General features: G+C 56.7%; 4 protein-coding genes across 4 annotated transcripts; 2 read left to right on the top strand and 2 right to left on the bottom strand.

Annotated features, from left to right (window-relative positions):
• Positions 1–2,445: 2,445 nt before the first annotated feature.
• On the top strand, positions 2,446–4,785 carry CH63R_10245 (uncharacterized protein; the record flags this gene model as incomplete). Its single annotated transcript, XM_018305219.1, has 3 exons — positions 2,446–2,686; positions 2,746–3,012; positions 3,065–4,785. The coding sequence occupies 3 exons, from the start codon at positions 2,446–2,448 to the stop codon at positions 4,783–4,785; spliced, it is 2,229 nt and encodes a 742-aa protein (XP_018154643.1).
• Positions 4,786–5,281: 496 nt separating this feature from the next.
• Positions 5,282–8,266, bottom strand: CH63R_10244 (Tetratricopeptide; the record flags this gene model as incomplete). Its single annotated transcript, XM_018305218.1, has 6 exons — positions 5,282–6,862; positions 6,920–7,321; positions 7,378–7,650; positions 7,705–7,787; positions 7,854–8,057; positions 8,113–8,266. The coding sequence occupies 6 exons, from the start codon at positions 8,264–8,266 to the stop codon at positions 5,282–5,284; spliced, it is 2,697 nt and encodes an 898-aa protein (XP_018154642.1).
• A 5,814-nt stretch (positions 8,267–14,080) lies between these two features.
• On the top strand, positions 14,081–14,590 carry CH63R_10243 (uncharacterized protein; the record flags this gene model as incomplete). The annotated part of the gene is made up of 1 exon (XM_018305217.1): positions 14,081–14,590. One exon carries the CDS (start codon positions 14,081–14,083, stop codon positions 14,588–14,590), a length of 510 nt encoding a protein of 169 aa, XP_018154641.1.
• Positions 14,591–17,986: 3,396 nt separating this feature from the next.
• On the bottom strand, positions 17,987–19,147 carry CH63R_10242 (Eukaryotic integral membrane protein; the record flags this gene model as incomplete). The annotated part of the gene is made up of 2 exons (XM_018305216.1): positions 17,987–18,710; positions 18,771–19,147. The coding sequence occupies 2 exons, from the start codon at positions 19,145–19,147 to the stop codon at positions 17,987–17,989; spliced, it is 1,101 nt and encodes a 366-aa protein (XP_018154640.1).
• Between the last annotated feature and the right edge of the window lie 1,154 nt (positions 19,148–20,301).

Here is a 20,301-nt window from a genome sequence, read left to right as displayed (position 1 = left end):
AGAGCAACACACTCGTGTCGGCAAAAGAGTTATTGCAGTGTTCGCCATTTTCATGGACCCTTTCCGGGCTCAGGACGATCATCATACGCAGAGTTGAACTTCGGTCTAGTAGACCGTCGGAATCCTGGTCCAGTTCTTCGTCATTCCCTTGACGGCATAGTTGCTCGTCAGGGGGGTAAATGAACGCAGACTTGCGGATTTTCATTCGGGCATTGACTCAGCTCTCAGTAACTGCGGTTCAGCTTTTTGGATGCTCGCATCAACGCAGACTGGCCTCTACCATCGGCCGCTGTTCCATTAAGCACTCTTTTGAAGAAGAAAAATGGACAGTCGTCCAGAGAGCCACCCAGACAGTCATCCCGACCCTCATCCCGACACTCGTCTGGATACTCATCTGGACAGTCAAGTCCGGGCAGACACTAGTCGCCACAGACTATATGTCCAGCAGGTAGGATTACATACAAAGTAACACTAGGGACAGAGAGACTGGGTCTCTTTCTACAGCGGCCATTGCCTAATATGTGAAAGTGGCAGGAAGAAATGAAAAGTGCTCTACAAAACAGTCACATACCAACTTCGTCGGCAAGAGCCGGCGGTGCCTCCACGAGGAAGGCGTCGGCGTCTACGACGCCACAAGTGGTGGCGGCCGCGGGATCGGCGGCGAGGAAGGAGGTGGCGGCGGCGAGGGTGTCGAACTTTTGTCCGACACAAGTATTCGAAACAAAATAAAGAGGCATTGCTGCCGTCGGTACTTTACAATTTTTGACAGACGGGACGGATCTTCTAACAGTTTGGACGAGAATTTCGACAGACGGGACGAGGAGACGACGGTTCGGACGAGGATTCGGACAAGTATTTCGACAGAGAAGACGCTTTCAGCTTCGGTTTTTTCTTAAAGGGGGTGCCACAGAGGAGAGAAGGTGCTAGTCCTCCTCCTCCCCGGTCTCCTTCCTTAGGAAGGTTGGCATAGGTGCCCCTTCCTCGACTTGCCGGGAAGGCAGGAAGCTCCAGTTAGATCTCCTTCCTTATTGCAGAGGCAGGCTTGGCCAGGTATACCTTCCATCCTCTGGGCAGTGCTTTCGTATGAGAGGTCGACCGGCTACCTGCTTTAATAGGTAGGTAGTTGACGGATTTTGGTATCTAGGCTTGTTTATAGAAATCGAAATGGCCTCTCAGCAACGGACGTTGATATCTTACAAGAGAGTAATAATAAGCGAAAGAATCTAGTTTAGGTGAACAGGTTATTGCCTGAGAAGTAAGTTCTACCTCCTTAGGCCCTGGCCCTCTGGCTCAACCGCATCCCCTTCTTCAATGCCAACGGACGTTGTCTTCGGTTGAAAATGACATTGCCTGTGAAGATAATTGGCGTTGCTCTGGTCAACAGGGTCGTCTGGTTGGACCGTATCTTCCTCTTTAATGCCAACAAAAGCCAATACCGCTGCGACGAGGGTTTTAAATCCTATCAACCTGAGATGATGCTAGACTCATGGATGCTCTATTGTAAACTTCCTAGCGATACAAATCAGACGTCGCACTCGTCCCTGAGGGGTTCCAAGAACGTACGAGTTCAGACGTCGCTCTCGTTCCTCAAAAATTTATACGTCTCCAGCGCCTTTGCCAACTTGTTGGTGCAAGAATGATATAAGTTCAGATGTTATCCTTGAGGCGATAAAAGGATGAATATGAGGTCGGACAAGAGACTTGATGGGAGACTGGATGGGAGATTGTTCTAAATTTCCGTATCTCTAAACCCGCAGGTAGTCTTCGTCACTGACGCACCTGGTCTTGGATAGAATGCAGCACCCGTGCCACTTGCTGCCGTCCGGCTCGTCTTCAAACCTGCCAGTAGGTTTCGTCGTCGACGCCCCTGATGTTGAGGAGAACGCAGCACCCGTGCCACTTGCTGCCGTCCGGCTCGTCTATACACCTGTTAACATTTCTCGTCATTGATATTGGATGAACAAGCCACTTACTGCCGTCTGGTTCGTCTCCAGCCCGTCGATTCTCGTCGGTAACGCCCCTGATCTTGGGGAGAACGCAGCATCTGCCGCTGTCGTGAGACATAACGAGATAATCGTGGGGGCGCGAGTGGTCTGCCTGTTCACAAAGAGTTGGTTGCATCGGAACAGCGAGATCTGCCAGCCCCGTCCGTCTCATCTCTCACCACCCTCTGGTGCCTGCACATGCCTCATTCATTTCACCCTTCACCTCTCACTTCTGGTGCCTGCACTTGCCTCGTTGACTTCACTCACTACCCAGGCACCCAGATCGGCAGGTACCTGTCGTATTCACCGTCACGGGGGCTTTAAAAGGCCCTCTCTCCTCCGAATTTTCTTCTTCTTCTCTACCTCCTTCACACACCACAACCTCCTCGTCCCGACTGAGGTTGTGCAGCTTTCTCTTCCCCCTCGATACACTACATCTCGCCGTCCTGATAACTTCAAAATGGAGGATATCCATCCCCGCGCGGGACCCATCCCGGGCTCCAAGCGAATAATTCAGCCACACGAGATGTGGGCGATCACCATCAACCGCGACACCAAAGCTGTCGCTAAGAAGCCCAATGGCGATTTCCACGAAGTGCCGGTTCCCAAGGGAACTATCGGCTACGGCATGTGTGTCAGAGCAGACAAGCCCGACCACCTCATGGTGCAGCTCATCGACCCCAGTCGCAACATTCACCAAGGTAAGCGTGACGTTGGTCCTTGATAGCGAGCATTTCACTGACTTTACCACTTTTTGTAGTCTCTGTTCCTTTCCGGGATGTCGACAGCGGCTCCCGACACGCTTTCCGCACCGAGAAGCCTCGAGCACTCATCGAGCGAGCCATCCAGCCTCTGGGAACCTCTAGAGCTAACGACCTCGCCGCAAAGGCCATTGTACAGATATGGCACTCTATTCGAGACAACTTTGAGAGCCTGAAGGATCTCGGACTCAGAAAGGCGTATGTCTACGAGGACAGACTTAAGGACAAGGCCAAGCTTCGGGATTCCCTCACTGAGTTGATTGCATGTATGTACCCCGATATCCCCGTTTCTCCTGACTTGTTCTAATACTTTCATAGCCTTCACGGACGATACCTGGAATGTCATCAAAGACGGATGCAACATTCAAACCCTGCGTACGATCCGGCCCGTCGACTCTCAGTACCCCGCCATGGACGAGAATATCAGAATTACCACGATCTATCTGATGCTCTACCCAATGCGTGCCTACCTATCTGCGGACTCGGGAGAGTTTGGCAAGTACGGCGGAAAAACTCTCTCGAAACCCCATGTCCGGAACGTCGCCCACACCGCCGACTTCAACAACCCAAAGGTCAAGTTGAAGCACTACGAGATGGCGCGAAAGTTCGGCAATGAGCACAAGGTCATGCTTCCCATGATCAGGTTGCAGGAGGCCGGCATCGACATGGTTGCAATGGCCGAGACAACAATCTGTTGCCTCTTCGCAACTTGGAATGCCGGCACATACGCCGCCAAGCCGACCTCTGGCAAGGTCGATACCGACGCCACTAGACGACGGGAACTCATGGCACTGTTGAGGGACATTTACACCAAATCTCTCGAGGAGGTCGGTTACCCCAAGCTCCGTAGAACGGGACTCAACTGGGATTTGCCCCTCGAAGATGGAAAACTCGACCGCCGCGAGTGGCTCTGCTACAAAGTTACCAACCCCGAAGGACGACGCATGTCTCAGTTCCGAACACGGGCGAAGGTCAGAAACGACAGAGGCAAGGATATCTTTCAGATCAGATTCACTATGAGCCGCGAGAACACCGATGATCAACGCTTCTGGTGGATCAGACACACCTTTGAGGTAGATTCGCCCCCTCCCATTGGCACGCCTCTAGTTGTGACCGTTGAGTCGATGGATGACGGCAAGCCTCACCAGACTCCGTGGTTTCTTGGTCCTCGCCATGGCGCATGGGACAACTTCCACGAGCTCCACTCCTTCAGCCTGCGTGTCGAGTGGTATGACAAGGACACCGACAAGTGGTATGCGTTGGCATACCGGCAGCACCAGTATTTTGGTAAAAAAGCGAAGTTCGTGAGCCCGTTCGATGACAAGTACAGCTTCGTTGGCGGGGACCTCAGCTACAACTATCAGTGGATGTACGCCACGCGCATCTTGCAGTTCATTCACAACCGCCAATACGACAACCCTCCCGAGTTCATGGGAAAGATCAACTTCGCTGGCGTCAGAATGGTCGTCTGGGACCACATGGCTCAGTGCGTCAGATACATCCCCAGGGATCATCGCCCCGTCTGTGAACCCCCCAAGCGCGTCACTTTCGTGGAGAATTGGAACGCAATCGTGAACGCGTGGCCGAGTGTCTACGTCGGAAAAAAGCCCCCGATGTCGGATCGGAAATGCGCTGTGTCTTGGTGTCTCACCTTGCAGAAGCTGCCCAACAACAAGACTGCCAACTGGTGGCCCATCAAGGGTGAAGACATCGACCCCGCCGAGATCGACACATCTGAACACTCGGCTGAGGAAGTCGCCGAGCACACCTGTTGGATGTGCTGGGTCCTTTACCGCCGGCCCTGTGTGTGGGTGGGAAAGGAAGAGTTTCATGAAACCTACTACACCAATGGCCGCAACAAGCTGTACTCGCTGCCTACCTACCCGCTCCTCGGTCCGGGTCTGAACAAGAAGCCACAGGTTTTCGAGATCCATCCCCGTAGTCCCCAAGACGACTTCTACGGTCTCAAGGGGGAGCTTGACGAAGAGGAAGACGAGGAAGACGAGGAAGTCGAGGAGGGAATGGATGTAGATGCCTAGTCGTCCGAAGCATAGGATCGGAATAGACACATCAGGCAGGCAACTGCATACTAGGAGGACGTAATGTGGGGATGGTGGCCTCGGTATGACGAAACAAGATCTCAAGATCGGAACTTGGCGTTACTGTTTTCAGATAAAAAGATAAAATACCAAAAAAAAAAATGACACGGCAACATTCGGATCTCTTGCATGTGATGTATTCGGTCGTCTCTGGCTTACAATGGACTGGCTTGGACAAGATGCATCCATCGCCTTGGGTGCAAATCACTTGCTGTGCGAACCTTTATAATGTCGTACACACGACCGAATCTAGCCACCCTCAGCACAAAGCGCCGCACTGGCCTTTTCTTCATAAGCTACCTAATCTGCCTGACACACATGTCCAACGAAAGAGTTCTTGAGACGGGACGAGTTTGGAGAACGAAATGGTATACACGAAAGGAGAACACGGGATACGCATACAAAGAAAACCACACATCCGAGCGCCACTGCTCCGTCAAGCCGACTCAACCTTGGGGGTCGGCCCCATCAACCCATTGATGCTTGCGCTCGTCGGCGTCTTGGTCTCCCCCGATGCCGCGGCGGGGCCGGAGCCGTTGGCCGTGGGGACGGCGCCCTTCTTTTCATCCTCTCCGCTGTCATCGTAGTCTTCATCAACGTCCATCTTCCGTGCCGCGCGTTCCGGCTCATTCGACTGAGGAGGCCGGGGGGCTGGGGTATGCTCGATCGGGGGCCGTTCCTCGGCAGGGTACTCCTTGACGCCAGGAGCCGGCCCGGAGGCTGGTCCGGGACCGTTCTGCGCGCCGTCGTGGAGAAGACTCTGCATCGGCGCAGCGGCCGATTGCATCGGCGGGAGGTGGTTGGAGGGCATTGGGTGGCTGGGCGGGTGGTGCGCCGCCTCCGAGGGGTGGTACCCGTCGTTGGCATGGCGCTGGTCCTCGCCTCTGCGCATGTCGTCCGCCCTCCTCTGGTCCTCCGCGCGGCGCTGATCTTCGGCACGGCGCTGGTCCTCGAAGCGGCGGGCCTCAGACGAGTTGCGGCGGTACTGGTCCCGAGGACCCGGGGGGGTCGACGGCCGCCGAGGGCGGACGTCATCCAGTCGAGCCCGGTTCTCGTCGTTGGCCGGGCGCTTGTGAGACGAATCCTCCTCCCACTCGCGCATGCGCTTCGGGCCCACGGAGGCGGGACGGTCATGTTCGTTGCGCTGCGCTGCAGGGTCTGCGGCAATCGCGCCGGGAGGGGGCGGTGGCGGGGCACCAGCCTCCATGGGGCCGGGGGTGGGGCCGTCAGGGTGATGACTGTACGGCGGCGGCGGCGGCGGCGGATGTTGGGGGTATGCCGACTTGGGAGAGGGCATGCGGTTGTCATGCATGGGCCTTTCGCCAGGTCGAGGGCTGTTGGTGCCGCGGAACTGCGGCGGCTGGCTGGGAGGGCCGTTGGGCCCCGCATTCATCGGCGGCATTTGAGCAGAAGACTGCTGAGAGTAGTTGGGGTTAATGGTGCGCGGCGCCGAGGTGGGAGCACCCTGAGGCTGCTGAGGAGGCTGCGGCGGCCCGGAGTAATGCGACGGCGGGCTGGGCATCCGACGGATCGACTCCGGATAGGGCGGCCGGCCACCATGCTGCTGTTGCTGCTGCTGCTGCTGTTGTTGTTGCTGCTGCTGCTGCTGCTCCTGCCTGGGGCTAGGCTGACGCGGCATAGGAGGAGCAGGCCCGCGGAATGGCTCACCGCGCTGCTCGTAAGGGTTGGGGGGCTGCGGAGGGGGGTTGATGTCCGCGAGTCTACCCCAGCCGTTGCTGCCAGGACCGCCGGGACCGGGTGGTGGCGGTGGCTGCTGTCCACCCTGCTGCTGGGACTGCGGAGCAGAGCTTCCCCACTGGGGTGCCGGGGGACCAACTTGATATGCTTGAGGGTGAACATCGGCAGGCTGAGGAGCGCTGGGGGGTTGCCCTCCGTTGGCGCCGCCGTTCCTCAGCAGCTGCAGACGCGCTTTGATGTGAGGGTTCTGCGGGTCAAGCTCCGCGGCTCGCTGGTAAGCGTCAAGCGCGTCGCTGATTTGGTTGTTGCAAGACTCGTACTAAGCGTTGGTTAGCAACGGTATCATTCACGGTAGTCTGAAGAGTTGCAAACTTACCAGCGTGCCCAGGTCATACCAGACTTCGGAGATGAAGGGGTTGAGCCGAATGGCACGGGAATAAGCGTCGAGAGCATCGCGGTACTGGTTGATCTGGTAGTATAGCACGCCAATGGAGCACCAGAACGTCGGGTTTCTCCCATCGCGATAGACGGCCTGCTGGTACGCCTCGTAGGCCTTGGGGTACTTCTGCTGGGACATGTAGCAGCGACCAAGCAGGTACCAGCTTTGGGCGTCGCCTTGGTCGGCGGCCACCGACTTCTCCAAAAACTCAATAGCCCGCTCCTGGCTTTGGAAGCTACTGCTTTGTTGGTGGTGAAGCCAGCCGAGCTGCTGCAAGACCTTTGCGTGGCTCGGGTCGCGTTCGAGGACTCTTTGGTAGGCAGCCTTGGCGCTGTCGTACTGTGTCCTAGGTTAGCAACGGGGACGTTTGTCGAGAACCAGAATCGAATACTTACGTCCTTCTGCTGTTCGTGGACATGGCCGATCTGGAACCAAATGTCCTCTTCCGTCAGGGGAGGAGGCGGGGAGTTGACAATGTACTTGAAGCACTCGAGACTTTGGCCGTACTTTTGCTGTTGCTTGTATATGATGCCGAGACGGAAGTAAATCTCGTTGGCCTTTTCAAAGTCGGGCTGCATCTGCATCACCTGCGAGAAGGCCTCTTCGGCGTGCTCCAGAGAGCCGTATCTGTCATAAAGGATGCCTATGCCGTACCACAGCTTGGGCTCCTGTGCCGTGTTAGTGTTTGAGAAACCCACAGAGCCGGAGGCAGCGCTACTAACCCTTGGGCTCCGCAAGTTGACCAAGGCAGACTGGTAGGCGGCGTAGGCCTGCTGCAGGTCGTCCATCATGAGATAGCAGTGGCCTGAGAGCAGTTAGCAAGTCGCGTTCGTCGGGGCGCGTTCGGGAGCGTGGTGCATGCGACACGTACCCAAGCTGCCCCAAGCCTCGCCATTGGTGTTGTCAATCTTGAGAATCGCCTGCAGGTAGTCGACGGCCTTGTGGAACTCTTCGCGGGTGCGCAAGATCAAGCTGATGGCATTCATTGCCGCCACGGACTGCGGGTTCGCCTGCAGCGCCCGGTCGTAGGCCTTCATGGCCTCCTCGAGGTTGCCGAGAAGCTCGGCGAAGCTACCTGTATCGGTTGTTAGAGAGTCGTGCACGCGCGCGGTTTGTCACGGTATGCTTACCGATCTGCATCCAGACGGCCTCGTTCATCAGGAGGATCTGGCGCGAAGGCGCATAGTTCTGGCCTTGCTGCATCCCCGGCGGCGGAGGAGGCCCAGGAGGGCCATGCTGTTGTCCCTGCATGGCCATGGTCGGCGACGGGTGATGGTTGGCCATTGTGTTTTGGGATGGATGAGTACTCGGCGCGCGCCGTCTGTTGCGGGTCTACGCCGATGGTTGTTCGACGATGATCGCGCAAAGGGCGGCGGTGGGAACTGCGACCAGGTCCTGATTACGGAGAACAAGACAATAAAAATCCGACAAAGACTAAAGACACCGACGTGGGTCGACCCGGTCTTGTTCTATTGAGATGTCGTTCGAAAGGTGGTGGACGTTGTTGCGACGGCTCGAACGGATTGAGGTTCGACGTGCAACCCGTCAACGGGAGGAGGCTGGGCGACAAAGGGTCGGAGGCGACGACACGCCCAGAAAATTACAAGGCAAATCAAACAACAAAAATCGTGACGATGAGCCGATCCGAAAGGGCGGGCAGGCCCCGAGGCAGCACAATGATGATGTTTGGAAAGAGAGGGATATGAGACCCGACGGCGATCGATTGAAGCGCCCCCCGTTATAGCTCAGAGCAGAGTCGGAGATGGGGGAAAAAGGCGAAGAAGGAGAAGTTGGGAGGCTGCGAGAGTTCCCAAGTCAGGTTCCATCATCTCTGTCCAACTCCCCTTACCCATCAATAAGTCCACGGCATGGGGCCCGCCTTTTCCCAAGCGAAACGACACCGGCCTAACCCCCCTGCCCGCTGCTTTTTATTTAAGTCGATGCCGGGGATGGTCGATGTGGGGCATGGGAGGAGGCGCAGGTACGTATCTTCACACTCATCTCATCTCAGTAGCACCTTGGCTAGCGCACCTCTGACTGGAGCCGATACCCATGCCCACGCCCACGCTTCTCACGCTTCTGACGCCCATGGCCCACGGCCCATGGCCCACGCCCACGCCCTCTCACCCACGACCGACGCCCCATGCCCGCTGCCAGGTCCAGGTACAGATTTCATGGAGGCGGGCGGCGGGCACTCCCACTCAACGCAACAGCAACAGTCGGTCGCCGCCCCTTCCCCCTTCCTTTCGGAGGAGGGCTTTGGTACCTACCCCCCTGGTCGCTTGGCTCCTGCTGGTCCGGAATGGGGAACTGAGAGGTGGGTAAACGTCCCTTGGCTTATGGAGACGTCGACCTCACTGCGGAATCCTGTGGTAACGATGTGGGCGCGGATGATTCCTCTGGGAGTCTAGCGAAACACGTCTTTGCAGACCCGGCCCCTCCTCCCCTTTCCATGGCTCCTGCAGAGCACGAGTCGACAGCTCGGCGCGTTTGCTACGTTTGTCATTCCCATCGACCCCCCCTGGCCAGTCAACTCTCTCGTGCCTGTAGCTGCATACTACGAACTATGGTTACCTAGTTGAAGGCATTGATGGAGGTTGTTAAGTAGTTGCGCGGTGAACTAATGCATATGGTATTTTCATGGTCGATGTCGGATATCGAGTGCTTGGTTCCATTGCGGCGTAGTCTGAGGCTTCTCGGTCACCCGTTATTCCGGCGAGGTTGGCGACGGTAAGCTTGACCTGCCCCTCGAATGGCACTGTCGGCCATGAGAAGACGCAGGTGAGGGTATGCAGCGCATGCTGCAGCGTAACGTGATGCAGCTGTAGACCTAGCTTAGCAAGTATGAGGCTGTCGCCACCTGTCTCCTGCGGTTTGTGCAGGCCGAAAGGTTACGATGCGATTTGGCGGTGCCGCAGGCTGTGGCAGCCGAGAGAGGGCGTTGTGGGTCAGGGAGGAGAGTCAGGGAGCGTACGACGTGTTAACAGCAAGCCGTCAATGTCGCCAGCTTCCTCAAGCGTGGCATATAAGGGTGATCTGCGGGTAGGGAGCGTCATTAATGACTTGGTTAGACATGTCATCCGCAGACAACTATGAAACAAGAGACAGCCGTGTCGCATCGCATCGCTCCGCCGTCCTGCGTGCCTCCCGGCCGCTGCGGCCGAAGAACACCGAGGGTACGGGCCCTGGGGGTGTCGCAATTGAGCCCTGGGCGCAGGTGCCTGTCCCGCAAAGTGCTATCCGGACAATCTAGCGGAATATTCAGGTCAAGTCGGAACGACAGAGCCTTTGGATGTCGGCCAGAGATGGTGTGGTGAGCGTCGCAGCGCCACCGTAAACCAGGCTGGCTCTTGGCCGACAGCAGAATCCGATGATTGCAACACATCTCCGTGAGACCCCGTCAGGAAACGGTCTTTGTTGCGACTGCTCCGGGCCAGCACATGGGCCCCAAAGCTCTTCTCCGAATAGGAGAGGCGACCGACTATCCCGCCGAGTGGGAGTGCCCAGTGCCCGCCCGCTCGCTGCCCGCTGCCCGCCTCCGAGGAGCCTGTACCTGAATCTGGCAGGCGGCCGGCGTCTCCGCCTCGGGATGACCTCGTCTCAAAGGTTGCACACACAATGGGAGGGAACATTGGATCTCATGGGCACGCGAAAGACCAGCCGAAACGCCTGTCAGAGAACGGAGAGGGAGAGCCGAAACATAATAACAGAAACGGATAACAAGTCGTGGAAAAGAAAAGGGATTAAATTACCTCCCCTCAGGAAATGGGAAACGCTGCGTTGAGGGGTTGCCGCCGCTAAACTGCATTACGGCAAACCCCACGTGTCGGGAGTTGTCAGTGTTTACCTCAGGTCTAGCCAGGTCAGGGAGGGTTTATTCACCGAAAGGGTAGCCCCCCAGGGAAGACGTTCCCAAGCCCAAGGTCCCCTGAGATGAGGTAAGGTAGCGGCCGTCGCGGCCGCTACCTTACGATGTACGCTCCTAAGCAGCAGCCTGTTACTGCAGATGACATGGTGTGGCTGGTCGCCCGAGCTGGCTGGGCAGGGCGGTGTCCAGGGCGCCGCAGATGGGTGAGCGACTGAGCGTGCATGGCCGGCTCCCCCCAAGATCCTGATCGAGGGGGTGGGAGTGGATCGCACCGTCGAAGAAATGCCAGAAGCCAAAACCGATACAAGAAAAGACGAACTTTGAGTTTGGTTCATGTCATCGCCGCGACCACTGCACCCAGAGCACCAAAAGTGACTTCATCCGTGCCGCAAATGCTCACTAGTCAGTCATTAATTACCTTCTCCCAGCTTCCCACCATTCTTCACCTGGGCCTTTGGTGATATGCCACCTACCATCCCCCCCCGTCACCTCTGCCGTCTTACTCATTCGCGGCCTCTGGTTGAGATATTCGGTTTCAGCGCCTGGAGAATGTGATGGATGGGATTATTTGTCGACTTTCCCAGACACATGGCGCGGAATCCCCCCTGACTTACGATCACTTGGTGGGAAAAGAAAAAAAAAAAAAAACCACAATGATGATATGATCAAAACCCCGATCTGTTGTATGCGAGTACCTCTGCATCGCAACAAGGCACGACGAATTGTGGGTGTGTTGGGAAATGCGGGTTTATCTCCATCCGAAGAAAGGCTTCGACACGAAGCTATCGTCAGAAGCTGCTGTGGCTGGTGCACCAGTGTTGGCGCACGTTTGGTGGGCGTCTTCCCTCTTGTGTGTATTGCGGGCTGCTCCGCCATGATGATGGGTGTTGCATGCTGGCGCTCGTGCGTGGGCCAGAGACGCAGAAAATCCAGGACACACACATGACGCGGGCACATCGGTGGGCTTTGCTGGAGACCTGCGAATAGCTCGATGGGATCCGGTCGCCGCCGCCATCGCCGCCAGACTGGAGGGGAGGTGATCATGGCTGGATGAGGGTGAGTGGGGACATTTCGAAGACAGGGTACGTACACGTACACCACGCTAGAGACGCAGCCGCTGGAGGCTTACCTGAGGTATGAGGAGCCTTCGGAGAGGAGAAGAGGGAGGGGGCGTCCCGTTGTTGGAGAGGGTTGAGGGGTGGGGAAAAGAATGCAACAGGTGGAGGGGTGTGCGCTGTGTAGCGGGGGGGTGCCCGCCGTGCCTCCTTCCCCCCAGCCTTTCGCCTGGCCCTGAGATTGATTGTATGTGCGCCCTGGTACCGCTAAATGTGCGTGTGAGGTAGTGTAGTGTAGGCGGATGCAGCCATCTCTCGCATATGCAGGCCGTTTGGGGCAGTACGATGGGTACCCGACTGGCGGCGGCGTCAAGCGCGAGGGACGGCGTAATGTGTGTGCTCGTGCATGTGTATGTGTATGTGTATCTCTTATGGGAGCGACGGATGACGGTGCTACGCAAAACGAAGATGGAGAAGGATGGCGATGGCGGGTGACGGATGATGGGTGATGGGCGACGCATGCGTGTGGGTAGAGGTAGGCACTTGCTTGCTTGACGGGAAGATCAAGTCGACAGCAAAGAAACCGGGTACCTCTGGATGGTGGGTGTGACGATGAAGATGGATTGAGGCCAGGTTGGCCGGTGTATTCGGACTGGATGGGCGCGAATAAGAGCGATGGCTTCGTGTGAAAAACCAAATGCGAGGCAATCCGGATACCTAAGGTACCAAGATGGATGGATAGTACCAAGAGGCTAGGGAGGTTAGCAAAGGGGCACGGGCCTTACGATACAATTCTGTACTGACAAGACTGCGGGCGGATAGGAAGAGAAGAAAGGAAAAAGGCACGTTCCCCGCGGCTAGGCCGTACGTACCTTGCCTGCCTATCCGTACAGTATTCGTACGTGCATGTCTGGCTGGCACCAAGGTTCCGCACCCTTCCACGGTGCTTCGCCCAACCCGTCGTCGAACCTGACGTGCCACCGCGGAGACTGATCTGACTCCTTGGCGTTTTCTGTGGTGTGTGGCACACCGCACACTCCCTGGAAGTCTGTGGGACGGGGGGAGTCTTTTCGGGGTCGAGTGGCACGGCATGTAGCGGTTGGGTCCACCCATGTTTCTTCTGTCCTCCTTCTTTCCCTTACCCTTCCCAACAGGTACAAGCGGCAGCGCCCCCCCCGGCAGTCCGGATATTTTCTGACTTTTCTGGTTTCTGTCTTCGTACCGTCCGCCCGTCGCTCATAACCCTGGCCCCCCTCCTCGCCTTCGCTCTCTCTCGCTGCTGGTCTGGTCTGGGCTGAACCGGGAAACGAACAAAGGGAAACGTTAAGCGGTACGTACCGAGTCTGCAGGCACCGACTCTTTCCTCTGCCTCGCGCTGCTTGCCGACATTCGGGCCGTGACGAGACCGAGAATTCAATCCAAAGGATAGGGACACTCGAAAAGGCTCACGGCGACAGAGGACTAACATCACCAGCGGCCCTTCTTTGCCTTCGATTGTCATGACGGCCACCGCCACCGCTGCTAGCAGGGACGATGAAAATGCCCTCCACATGAGGCTGAAAAAGTTGATTACCCACGGGACACTGCGTGCGATGGTGCCTCGCGACCGAAAGCAACAAATGTAACGCACAAGTCCGCACCCAATTCTCTAGGAACCACCAGCGAATTTAGGCTACCTATCGGCCCCCCTTTTCTTTTTTTCCTGGGCGCCGACAGCAGACAACGGGCGTGGTCCGCATCCTAATTCCACTCAGCCCAAGCAAATGGCTAGTGCCGCACTCTAGCGATGATATCCCTCCCCCCCCCCTCCCCAATCATGTACGTAAGTCGTAACGCTCCTCGGGCCCCATCATGCGGTGAAGGTAAACGGCGGCGACTAAAAACTCCAACTCCACAGGAGGACTCGGTCCTGTCGGCAACCACTACACGTGAGCTTGTCTCCAACATGACGAGCCTATCCCCGACCGCCATGGACGTTCTCCGTCGCAAACCGTCCCATCTCGCGCGTTGGCTACGCAACACACTGGACTGGTCCTCCCAGTCACCATACCGTACGAACCTACGCGTTTGTCGCATCGGCCACACTTCCTCCGTGGCCCCAACCCAAGACTGCCTCATCTCTTGTCTCTTGAGTCTCGAGAGCCAATTCGCGGACGAAAAGAAAGTGCCGCAAGGATGTGTGCAGATCGAATCGCTCGGCGCAAAGCGCGGACATCTCGCGTTCCCCATCCCACCACCGCCGCATCAATTCATGGTACGACACCGCTGCCACGATGCCCGAGTCTTGGCGTTGGGGTCTGGCCAAAGGGATGCGAGAAGACGCAAGAGTCCCCGATGCAGGGCGGTTTGCCAGCTGCAGCCAACAACCCCGCCGCAGCCTCAGCACTGCAGGCTGCTGCTTGGGCGGCTTCTGCCTGTATGCTTGTGTTTATGCTTGCCGACGAATTCAATCGGGGCCATGCCACAGCGGCGCGGGCGCACATTCCTGCGAGGATTGTGGAACATGGGAATCAATTAAAAGGTGAGACAGATGATGCAGCCAGCCCAAGCCAGCCGGCGGCCCAGACAGAGCGCTCCGAACGGGATGCCACACCTCCAGCTCCTCGGCAACCACACGAGCCACAGACACCCAGGGCTGCACGCGCCACGGGGAAGCCGACTCATCCAAAGCCAAGAGCTTCATGAACAGAAGCAACCGGGACCCAAAAGCCAAGCCGAGCCGAGCCAGACCCCAAGACGTGGCCGATGTCTCCCTGTTTGGTTCAGCCCCCTCCCCCCCCTCTCCCACTCAGGGCTCTCCGGATGGGTATGCTCAGCGGCTATGGCTCAATTTCTCGTTCACCTCATACACGACATCATCGCCAAATCAGCGCACCAGACTGCCAACCACTGCGAGAGCACCTACTGAACAAGGCGTGCTGTAGGTGGAGCACCCACACTCACCTCGCCGTCCCCTCCCCGCCTCGAAACTTTCAACCCCAGCTGGAGCACGTTTTCGCAGTGATTGGCCCGACCAGCCAACGCTACATCGGCAGAAACCTTTTTCTTCCTAATTTTTAATTTCTTCATTATCCTTTCCCTCTCGGGCAAAGACGAAGAGCAGGCCTTTCTCCACCCTTAACCAAGGCACGCCACAGGCACCAGTACGTACCCGTAGATCGGCGGAAGCTGTCTTTGTGATTGGCATGTTCCATATTGGCCCAAGATTCCAGGCACTCAAAGTCTAGGCGATTTGACGCGTCTGATCCTTTCCGAATGATCTATCTGTTCAACGAGGGCGCACTGAGAACGCCGAAGTAGTTGACGCCGATTTGTATCGCAAGTACTCGAGATGTGAGCTTTTGGTCGATTATCATGCCAAGACATTGGTAATTCTCTCCTCTGGTGGACATGCTCTCCCTCGGGACTGTGTGTTCGATCTAGTCGACGCCAAGAGGCGGCAGTGATTCGGCGCCCAAACCACCGGGCGTACGCAAGTCGATGTGTTGAGACTTGAGCGAACGCATGCGCCACCTTGGGCCGCATTGACTGAAGACACCTTTTCGATTTGCTTCATGACAGTGAAGAGACGCAAGATGTTGGGATTGAAGGAATCATAGAATAGTAAAACCAAGAGAAAAAAAGGAAGGGGAGGGAAAGACCAGACGACCAGGGAATCCCAATCACGCCCTCTACCCACGGCTGTGTCATGCAGAGGCGAGCTGCCCCTCCCCCCGGGTTCATGTGTCATGTTCGGAGAGTTTCTGACATTTCCACCGGACGCTGCGGATCGCCGTCTCTCATCCATGTTTTGACAGCCATCCCGATGACTCTTGCAAGGCATTGATCATCCAAGGATTCGCATAACGATATGGATTACTAGAGCACGGGTATAGGCATACGTGAAGCCTGCTCGCCTTGTTCCCCGTTTCTTCGATGAAGCTTCATGGTACGAGAGGCCCGTCACCACAAGAAATTGGGGTGGGATGAGACATATCCGAAGGGGAGACGAGGGGAAAGTACGGACGTTTGGCAAAAAAGGGATGAGTTTCTCCCCGGCTCGATAAACGTCCGCGTTCGAAACATGACACTCGATCAGTCGATGATGCGCGCCTTCACACAGTTTGCGTACTATGATAGGTTGCTTTCCTTGCACTCTTTCGTCGCATTCGTCTCGTTTTGCAAACTCGTTCCGGAAACTTGCCCCTTTTGATCCATACACATCCAAACCATCTTGAACACCTGCCACACAGCCAAGGCCGTCCCACTGCCCGCCCTCGGGCTACTCAACACACGCCACACTGACATGTCTGCGGTAGCCCGTTGCATGTTGGTGACAAAATAATGGTTTCTTTCCTTCCGCACTCTCTGAGTTCCTCCGATGCGCGCTTGGGTCACGAGAGATCGACACAGCTCAAACGTTCCCCGGCTCCCATGTCCCGCAACTCTAAATTCCACCAAGGCTGAACTGTTGGAGAGAGAGAGAGAGTGTGTGTAGTGTGTGTGTGAGTTTTCTCATATAAAAGAGGAAATGACATCCTGATATTGTTGCATTCTTCGAGGACCCAAGACCGCGTCCCTCGCTGGAACGAAACGGCCGTTTCCCTGGCCTTAGTACACACCAGGTCAGTCCGAGCGTTAAGGTACGTCTCGTGACGTGACTTGCAACCTCAATCTTGGGGAAAACCTACGTTCCGGATGTCGGAATCGAGGGTGTGAGGGGGTGCGCGCACTGGAGAACGTGGGACAGGGACCCTTTTTGAGGCGAACGGACAAACGAACAGACGAAATGGAAGCAGTTGGAGAAAAATTGAATATATCATATCAAGAAAAGGGGGGGGGGAAACATCTTTCTGGACGTTTCTCCCCGCAGAGTGTTCAGGGTGGAGGGCGCTCCCCGCAAATCTGGCTACCTGGCTCGCTGGGCACAGGCCGGGAAAGCTTCGAGACAGCCGCCGGCGATTTAAACAGATTTGATGGGCGCCATTGCTATCTTGGTTGAATGTCTATAGAGTACCTACATCGATACTTCAAGGCTCTAGACCCAGTGAGGCTGGTTCCCAGGTGCCCCTACTTCGAAGACCAATCAGAACAAAGTGACGTGAGGTCGATGCAATGGTGCTGGCAGTCGTTGCTCAACCACGCGCTTGAAACCAACGTGGTCCTCGACTAGTAGGGGTCGGCCAGAAGTAACCCCCCCCCCCTTCGCGGCTGTCGGCCGCAGTAGAAAGACCCGTGATACACAGGTTTTCGAATTTTCTAGTGACGCAACCTTCACCAAAACCGACATACAAATCGGTCCTTCGCCTTTTGCTTGGATCTGCTAGGATGGAGGGACGGAAAGGGGGGGGGGGCCTTGGAGCTCCGACCACACCGGCATCCGTCGCCCCACGGACCGGCGATCGCGTGTGTCAGTTGTGGACAAAATAAGAAAGGACCCGGTGACGGACAGGAGGCTACCGGAGAACAACGGGCAGCTAGTACCGCGAAAGGAAAGAGAGGGGGAATGGGAGAGACGGGAGAGGCCGGGAACGAGCGTCCCAATAGTCCGAGAGCCGCTAAAACTCATCTTACTCCCTTTTCACTCTTTTTCGACACCGCAGACTCGGAACCCAGCAGATCGAGCCTCCTTGTTTGATAGTATTCCTCCTTTGGGGCGTCAGTGGAGTAACCGTCCGAGATAGTCAGTAGGCGTAACATGATGCAGATACGTGGTAAGCCGATTAATGAAGCGCGCGGACGTTGATGACCCGACGCCTGACAAGGGAGACAAAGGAATACTATTATTCTAGACATGCATCATTTCGAATTCCCACCCTTTGGATGAATCGTAACACACCGCATTTTCCTGCGTCGCCGCTCGTACCCCTACACAAACTGACCCTCTCGCGCAATCAAGGTATCCATCTGTAGACGCCGATGGCAGACAAAACTAGAACCCGGCATCAGAAAAAAAAGGTCCCCTTAATTCAACACATAAAGAGTACATCTTCGGTCGTTTCCATTTGTCGCCCACCGCCGCTGCTTGTCCAATCACCTGTCCGGCCCATAGACCGGAATAAAGAAGAACCGAATTCTCTGGTCGAAGTGTGACTCCCCTCATCACGACGCGGACTTCTCGTTCGAGTCCTGCTCGGGGTGGTAGTTGGTCTCTCCCAGCATCGCCGTCGGCTCCGTGGTCATGGCCGTCTGCGTATTGGGTTGCGGCTGCGTGTGTACCGTTGGGCCGGTGGGCTGTTGTGCCGGCGGTTGTGACGAGGACTGGGCCGCTGCGCTGCCGGCTGTGGCGGCGTGTAGTCTCTGGTCCAGCGTCTTGAGTGCCAGCGCTCTTCTGCGCTCCGCCTCGGCTCTCGCACCGCCGGGGGCGCTTCTCTGGATGTAGTGGTTGCCCCGCCCCGTCGAGCCGTTGTCTGAGAACGGGGTGCATATCCGCATCGCGACCAGCACCTCAAAGATCTGGGCCGCAACGGTTGCCACGAACGGCTTCACCGGCGCAGGGAAGAACTCGGCAAACGCAAATGTCTCGCTGGCATCTCCTCGGAGGGCAGTCGGCTGAGAGGAGTCGAGATCGGGGAAGACAGTCTTATAAAAGCGGAGGTAGGTCCAACTCGTAAGGAAGCCGCTCAGAGCAAGGGAAAACGAGGCGGTCGTCAGGAGCGGCGTGAGAGACAGGACGAAGACGATGCCGAGGTATAGCAGAGGAAATCTCGGAACTCGAAGGGACAGAATGCCGCGGAACAGAGTGACGGTATGCGCCGGGACGAGCTGGCTGAATGCGACAAGGAAGGAGATCTGCATCGGGATCGTGCCGCCGATGACAGTCAGTCTGTTTGTTGAAGCTTGATTAGTTTCTCCACGACCTGAGCAGCAGAAACCTCCAACTTACGTCCAACGCTCATTCCTCGTCAGGGAGAAGAAGATGATCATGAGCGCAAAGGTCAAGGTGTTCGGGACCAGAGCCGTGATGGCGACGAATTTGGCCAGTTCCGCCGAAGACCAAGCTCTCTCCAGGTAGCGACCTCCCTGGTAGATTGTGACGCAGGCAATCGCGAGCGTGAATATGTTGTTCTCGACAAGCGTTGAGGTCAAGAAGGTCCACGGGTAAACAAGGGAGAGCTGAGGGATGAGCGTCAGATACGGTATCACGATCTCAGACGTCGCGCTCCATTGTCGATAGCGGATCGCAGCGCTCAGAAAGGACTGCACAACGAGCGCGGCTAGCAGGCCCCGGGTGACCGGCGGGATGTTGATTCGAGGCGGCATTTTGGGACAGCTTCCAGTCGGGACGGTGGACGTCAACAGGTCATTTAGGGTGGGATCGTGACAGGACAAGCTCGCTTTTTGGCCCTTCAGATATCTGGTCCGTCGAGCCTCATCCAAGGGACACTTGGACGTGAGCGGTAAGGCGCCCTAGGGGTCGTTTCAGTGGGTCTTGAGGTGACGGATCATAGTCGCCCCGATGGTGACAGAGAGGCTAGTCCCGCCTGGGCCAGGAGCAATAAAGCTTGGCGCAAAGGCCAGCGCAGATGGGAAGTGATTGGGTCCCGCAACCCGTTATATGGACCCGGGCAAAATTGACGCCGGCAGCTTGATTTCCCACCAGCTGAGGTACGTATCAATGTTTGAGCCACGTTCCCCCCAGTCTCCCTCTCGTGCCACGAAGATGCACCTTTCTGGATGTCAAACATTCACAGTGAACGAATGCCTCCAGAAACTGGACTCTTTTTGGCCGTCCGACTTTCGGTTGATTCAGAATCGGACAGCAGCAGCGCACGAGGATGAGCAGTGGCGACGCACAAGCAGCACGAACAGGCCCCAGAGTTTTCCCATCTGCAGGGCGAGGACGATGAACGGAGTGGGAGGGGGGCGTGGAAGGTGTTCCACTGGTGGATCCAACAAGTCTTCGATGTGGTCGAAACGGGGAGGGAGATCTCGTGGTTCCATCCCTGCAGAGCTCCCAAAGGTACACTCTTGGTTCGGTTGAACACCAGCCCAGTCCGGCCGTGCCAACTATAGCCAGAAGCCGCCCGCCCTTTCCCACAGGTGCCACCGTCCCGTCCGGCTTCTCGGCAGGAAGCCTTGTTTATTTTGCTTCCGCATGGTCAAGCTCAGAGGCCATATCGATTAGATCTCGAGGAGTGTTGCGGCGGAGGACAAGACACGCCTCTTCGACGGGCTCCAGAGGGAGATTTGGCGAGAGAGAGCGAGTGTCCTGAACTGACGGGAAACACTGACTCGGGAGCAAGGCCCCTGCACACCTTCGGACGGTGCCGCAAAACCTCAGACGGCTCACCCAAAGACCACCAGAAAAGCTGCCAAATCGCTCGTCGCGCGACCAGGTTGGCTAGGTCGGTTGAGAAGGAGACGCCGTTGCTTTCGCCACTGCATCATCAAACGACAGGAGAAGACTGTCGATG

This window comes from Colletotrichum higginsianum (assembly GCF_001672515.1).
Source record: "Colletotrichum higginsianum IMI 349063 chromosome 7 map unlocalized unitig_7, whole genome shotgun sequence".
NCBI lineage: Eukaryota > Fungi > Ascomycota > Sordariomycetes > Glomerellales > Glomerellaceae > Colletotrichum > Colletotrichum higginsianum.
The sequence above is the reverse complement of the archived record's forward strand: the minus strand, read 5'-3'. Positions and strand labels throughout refer to the sequence as shown.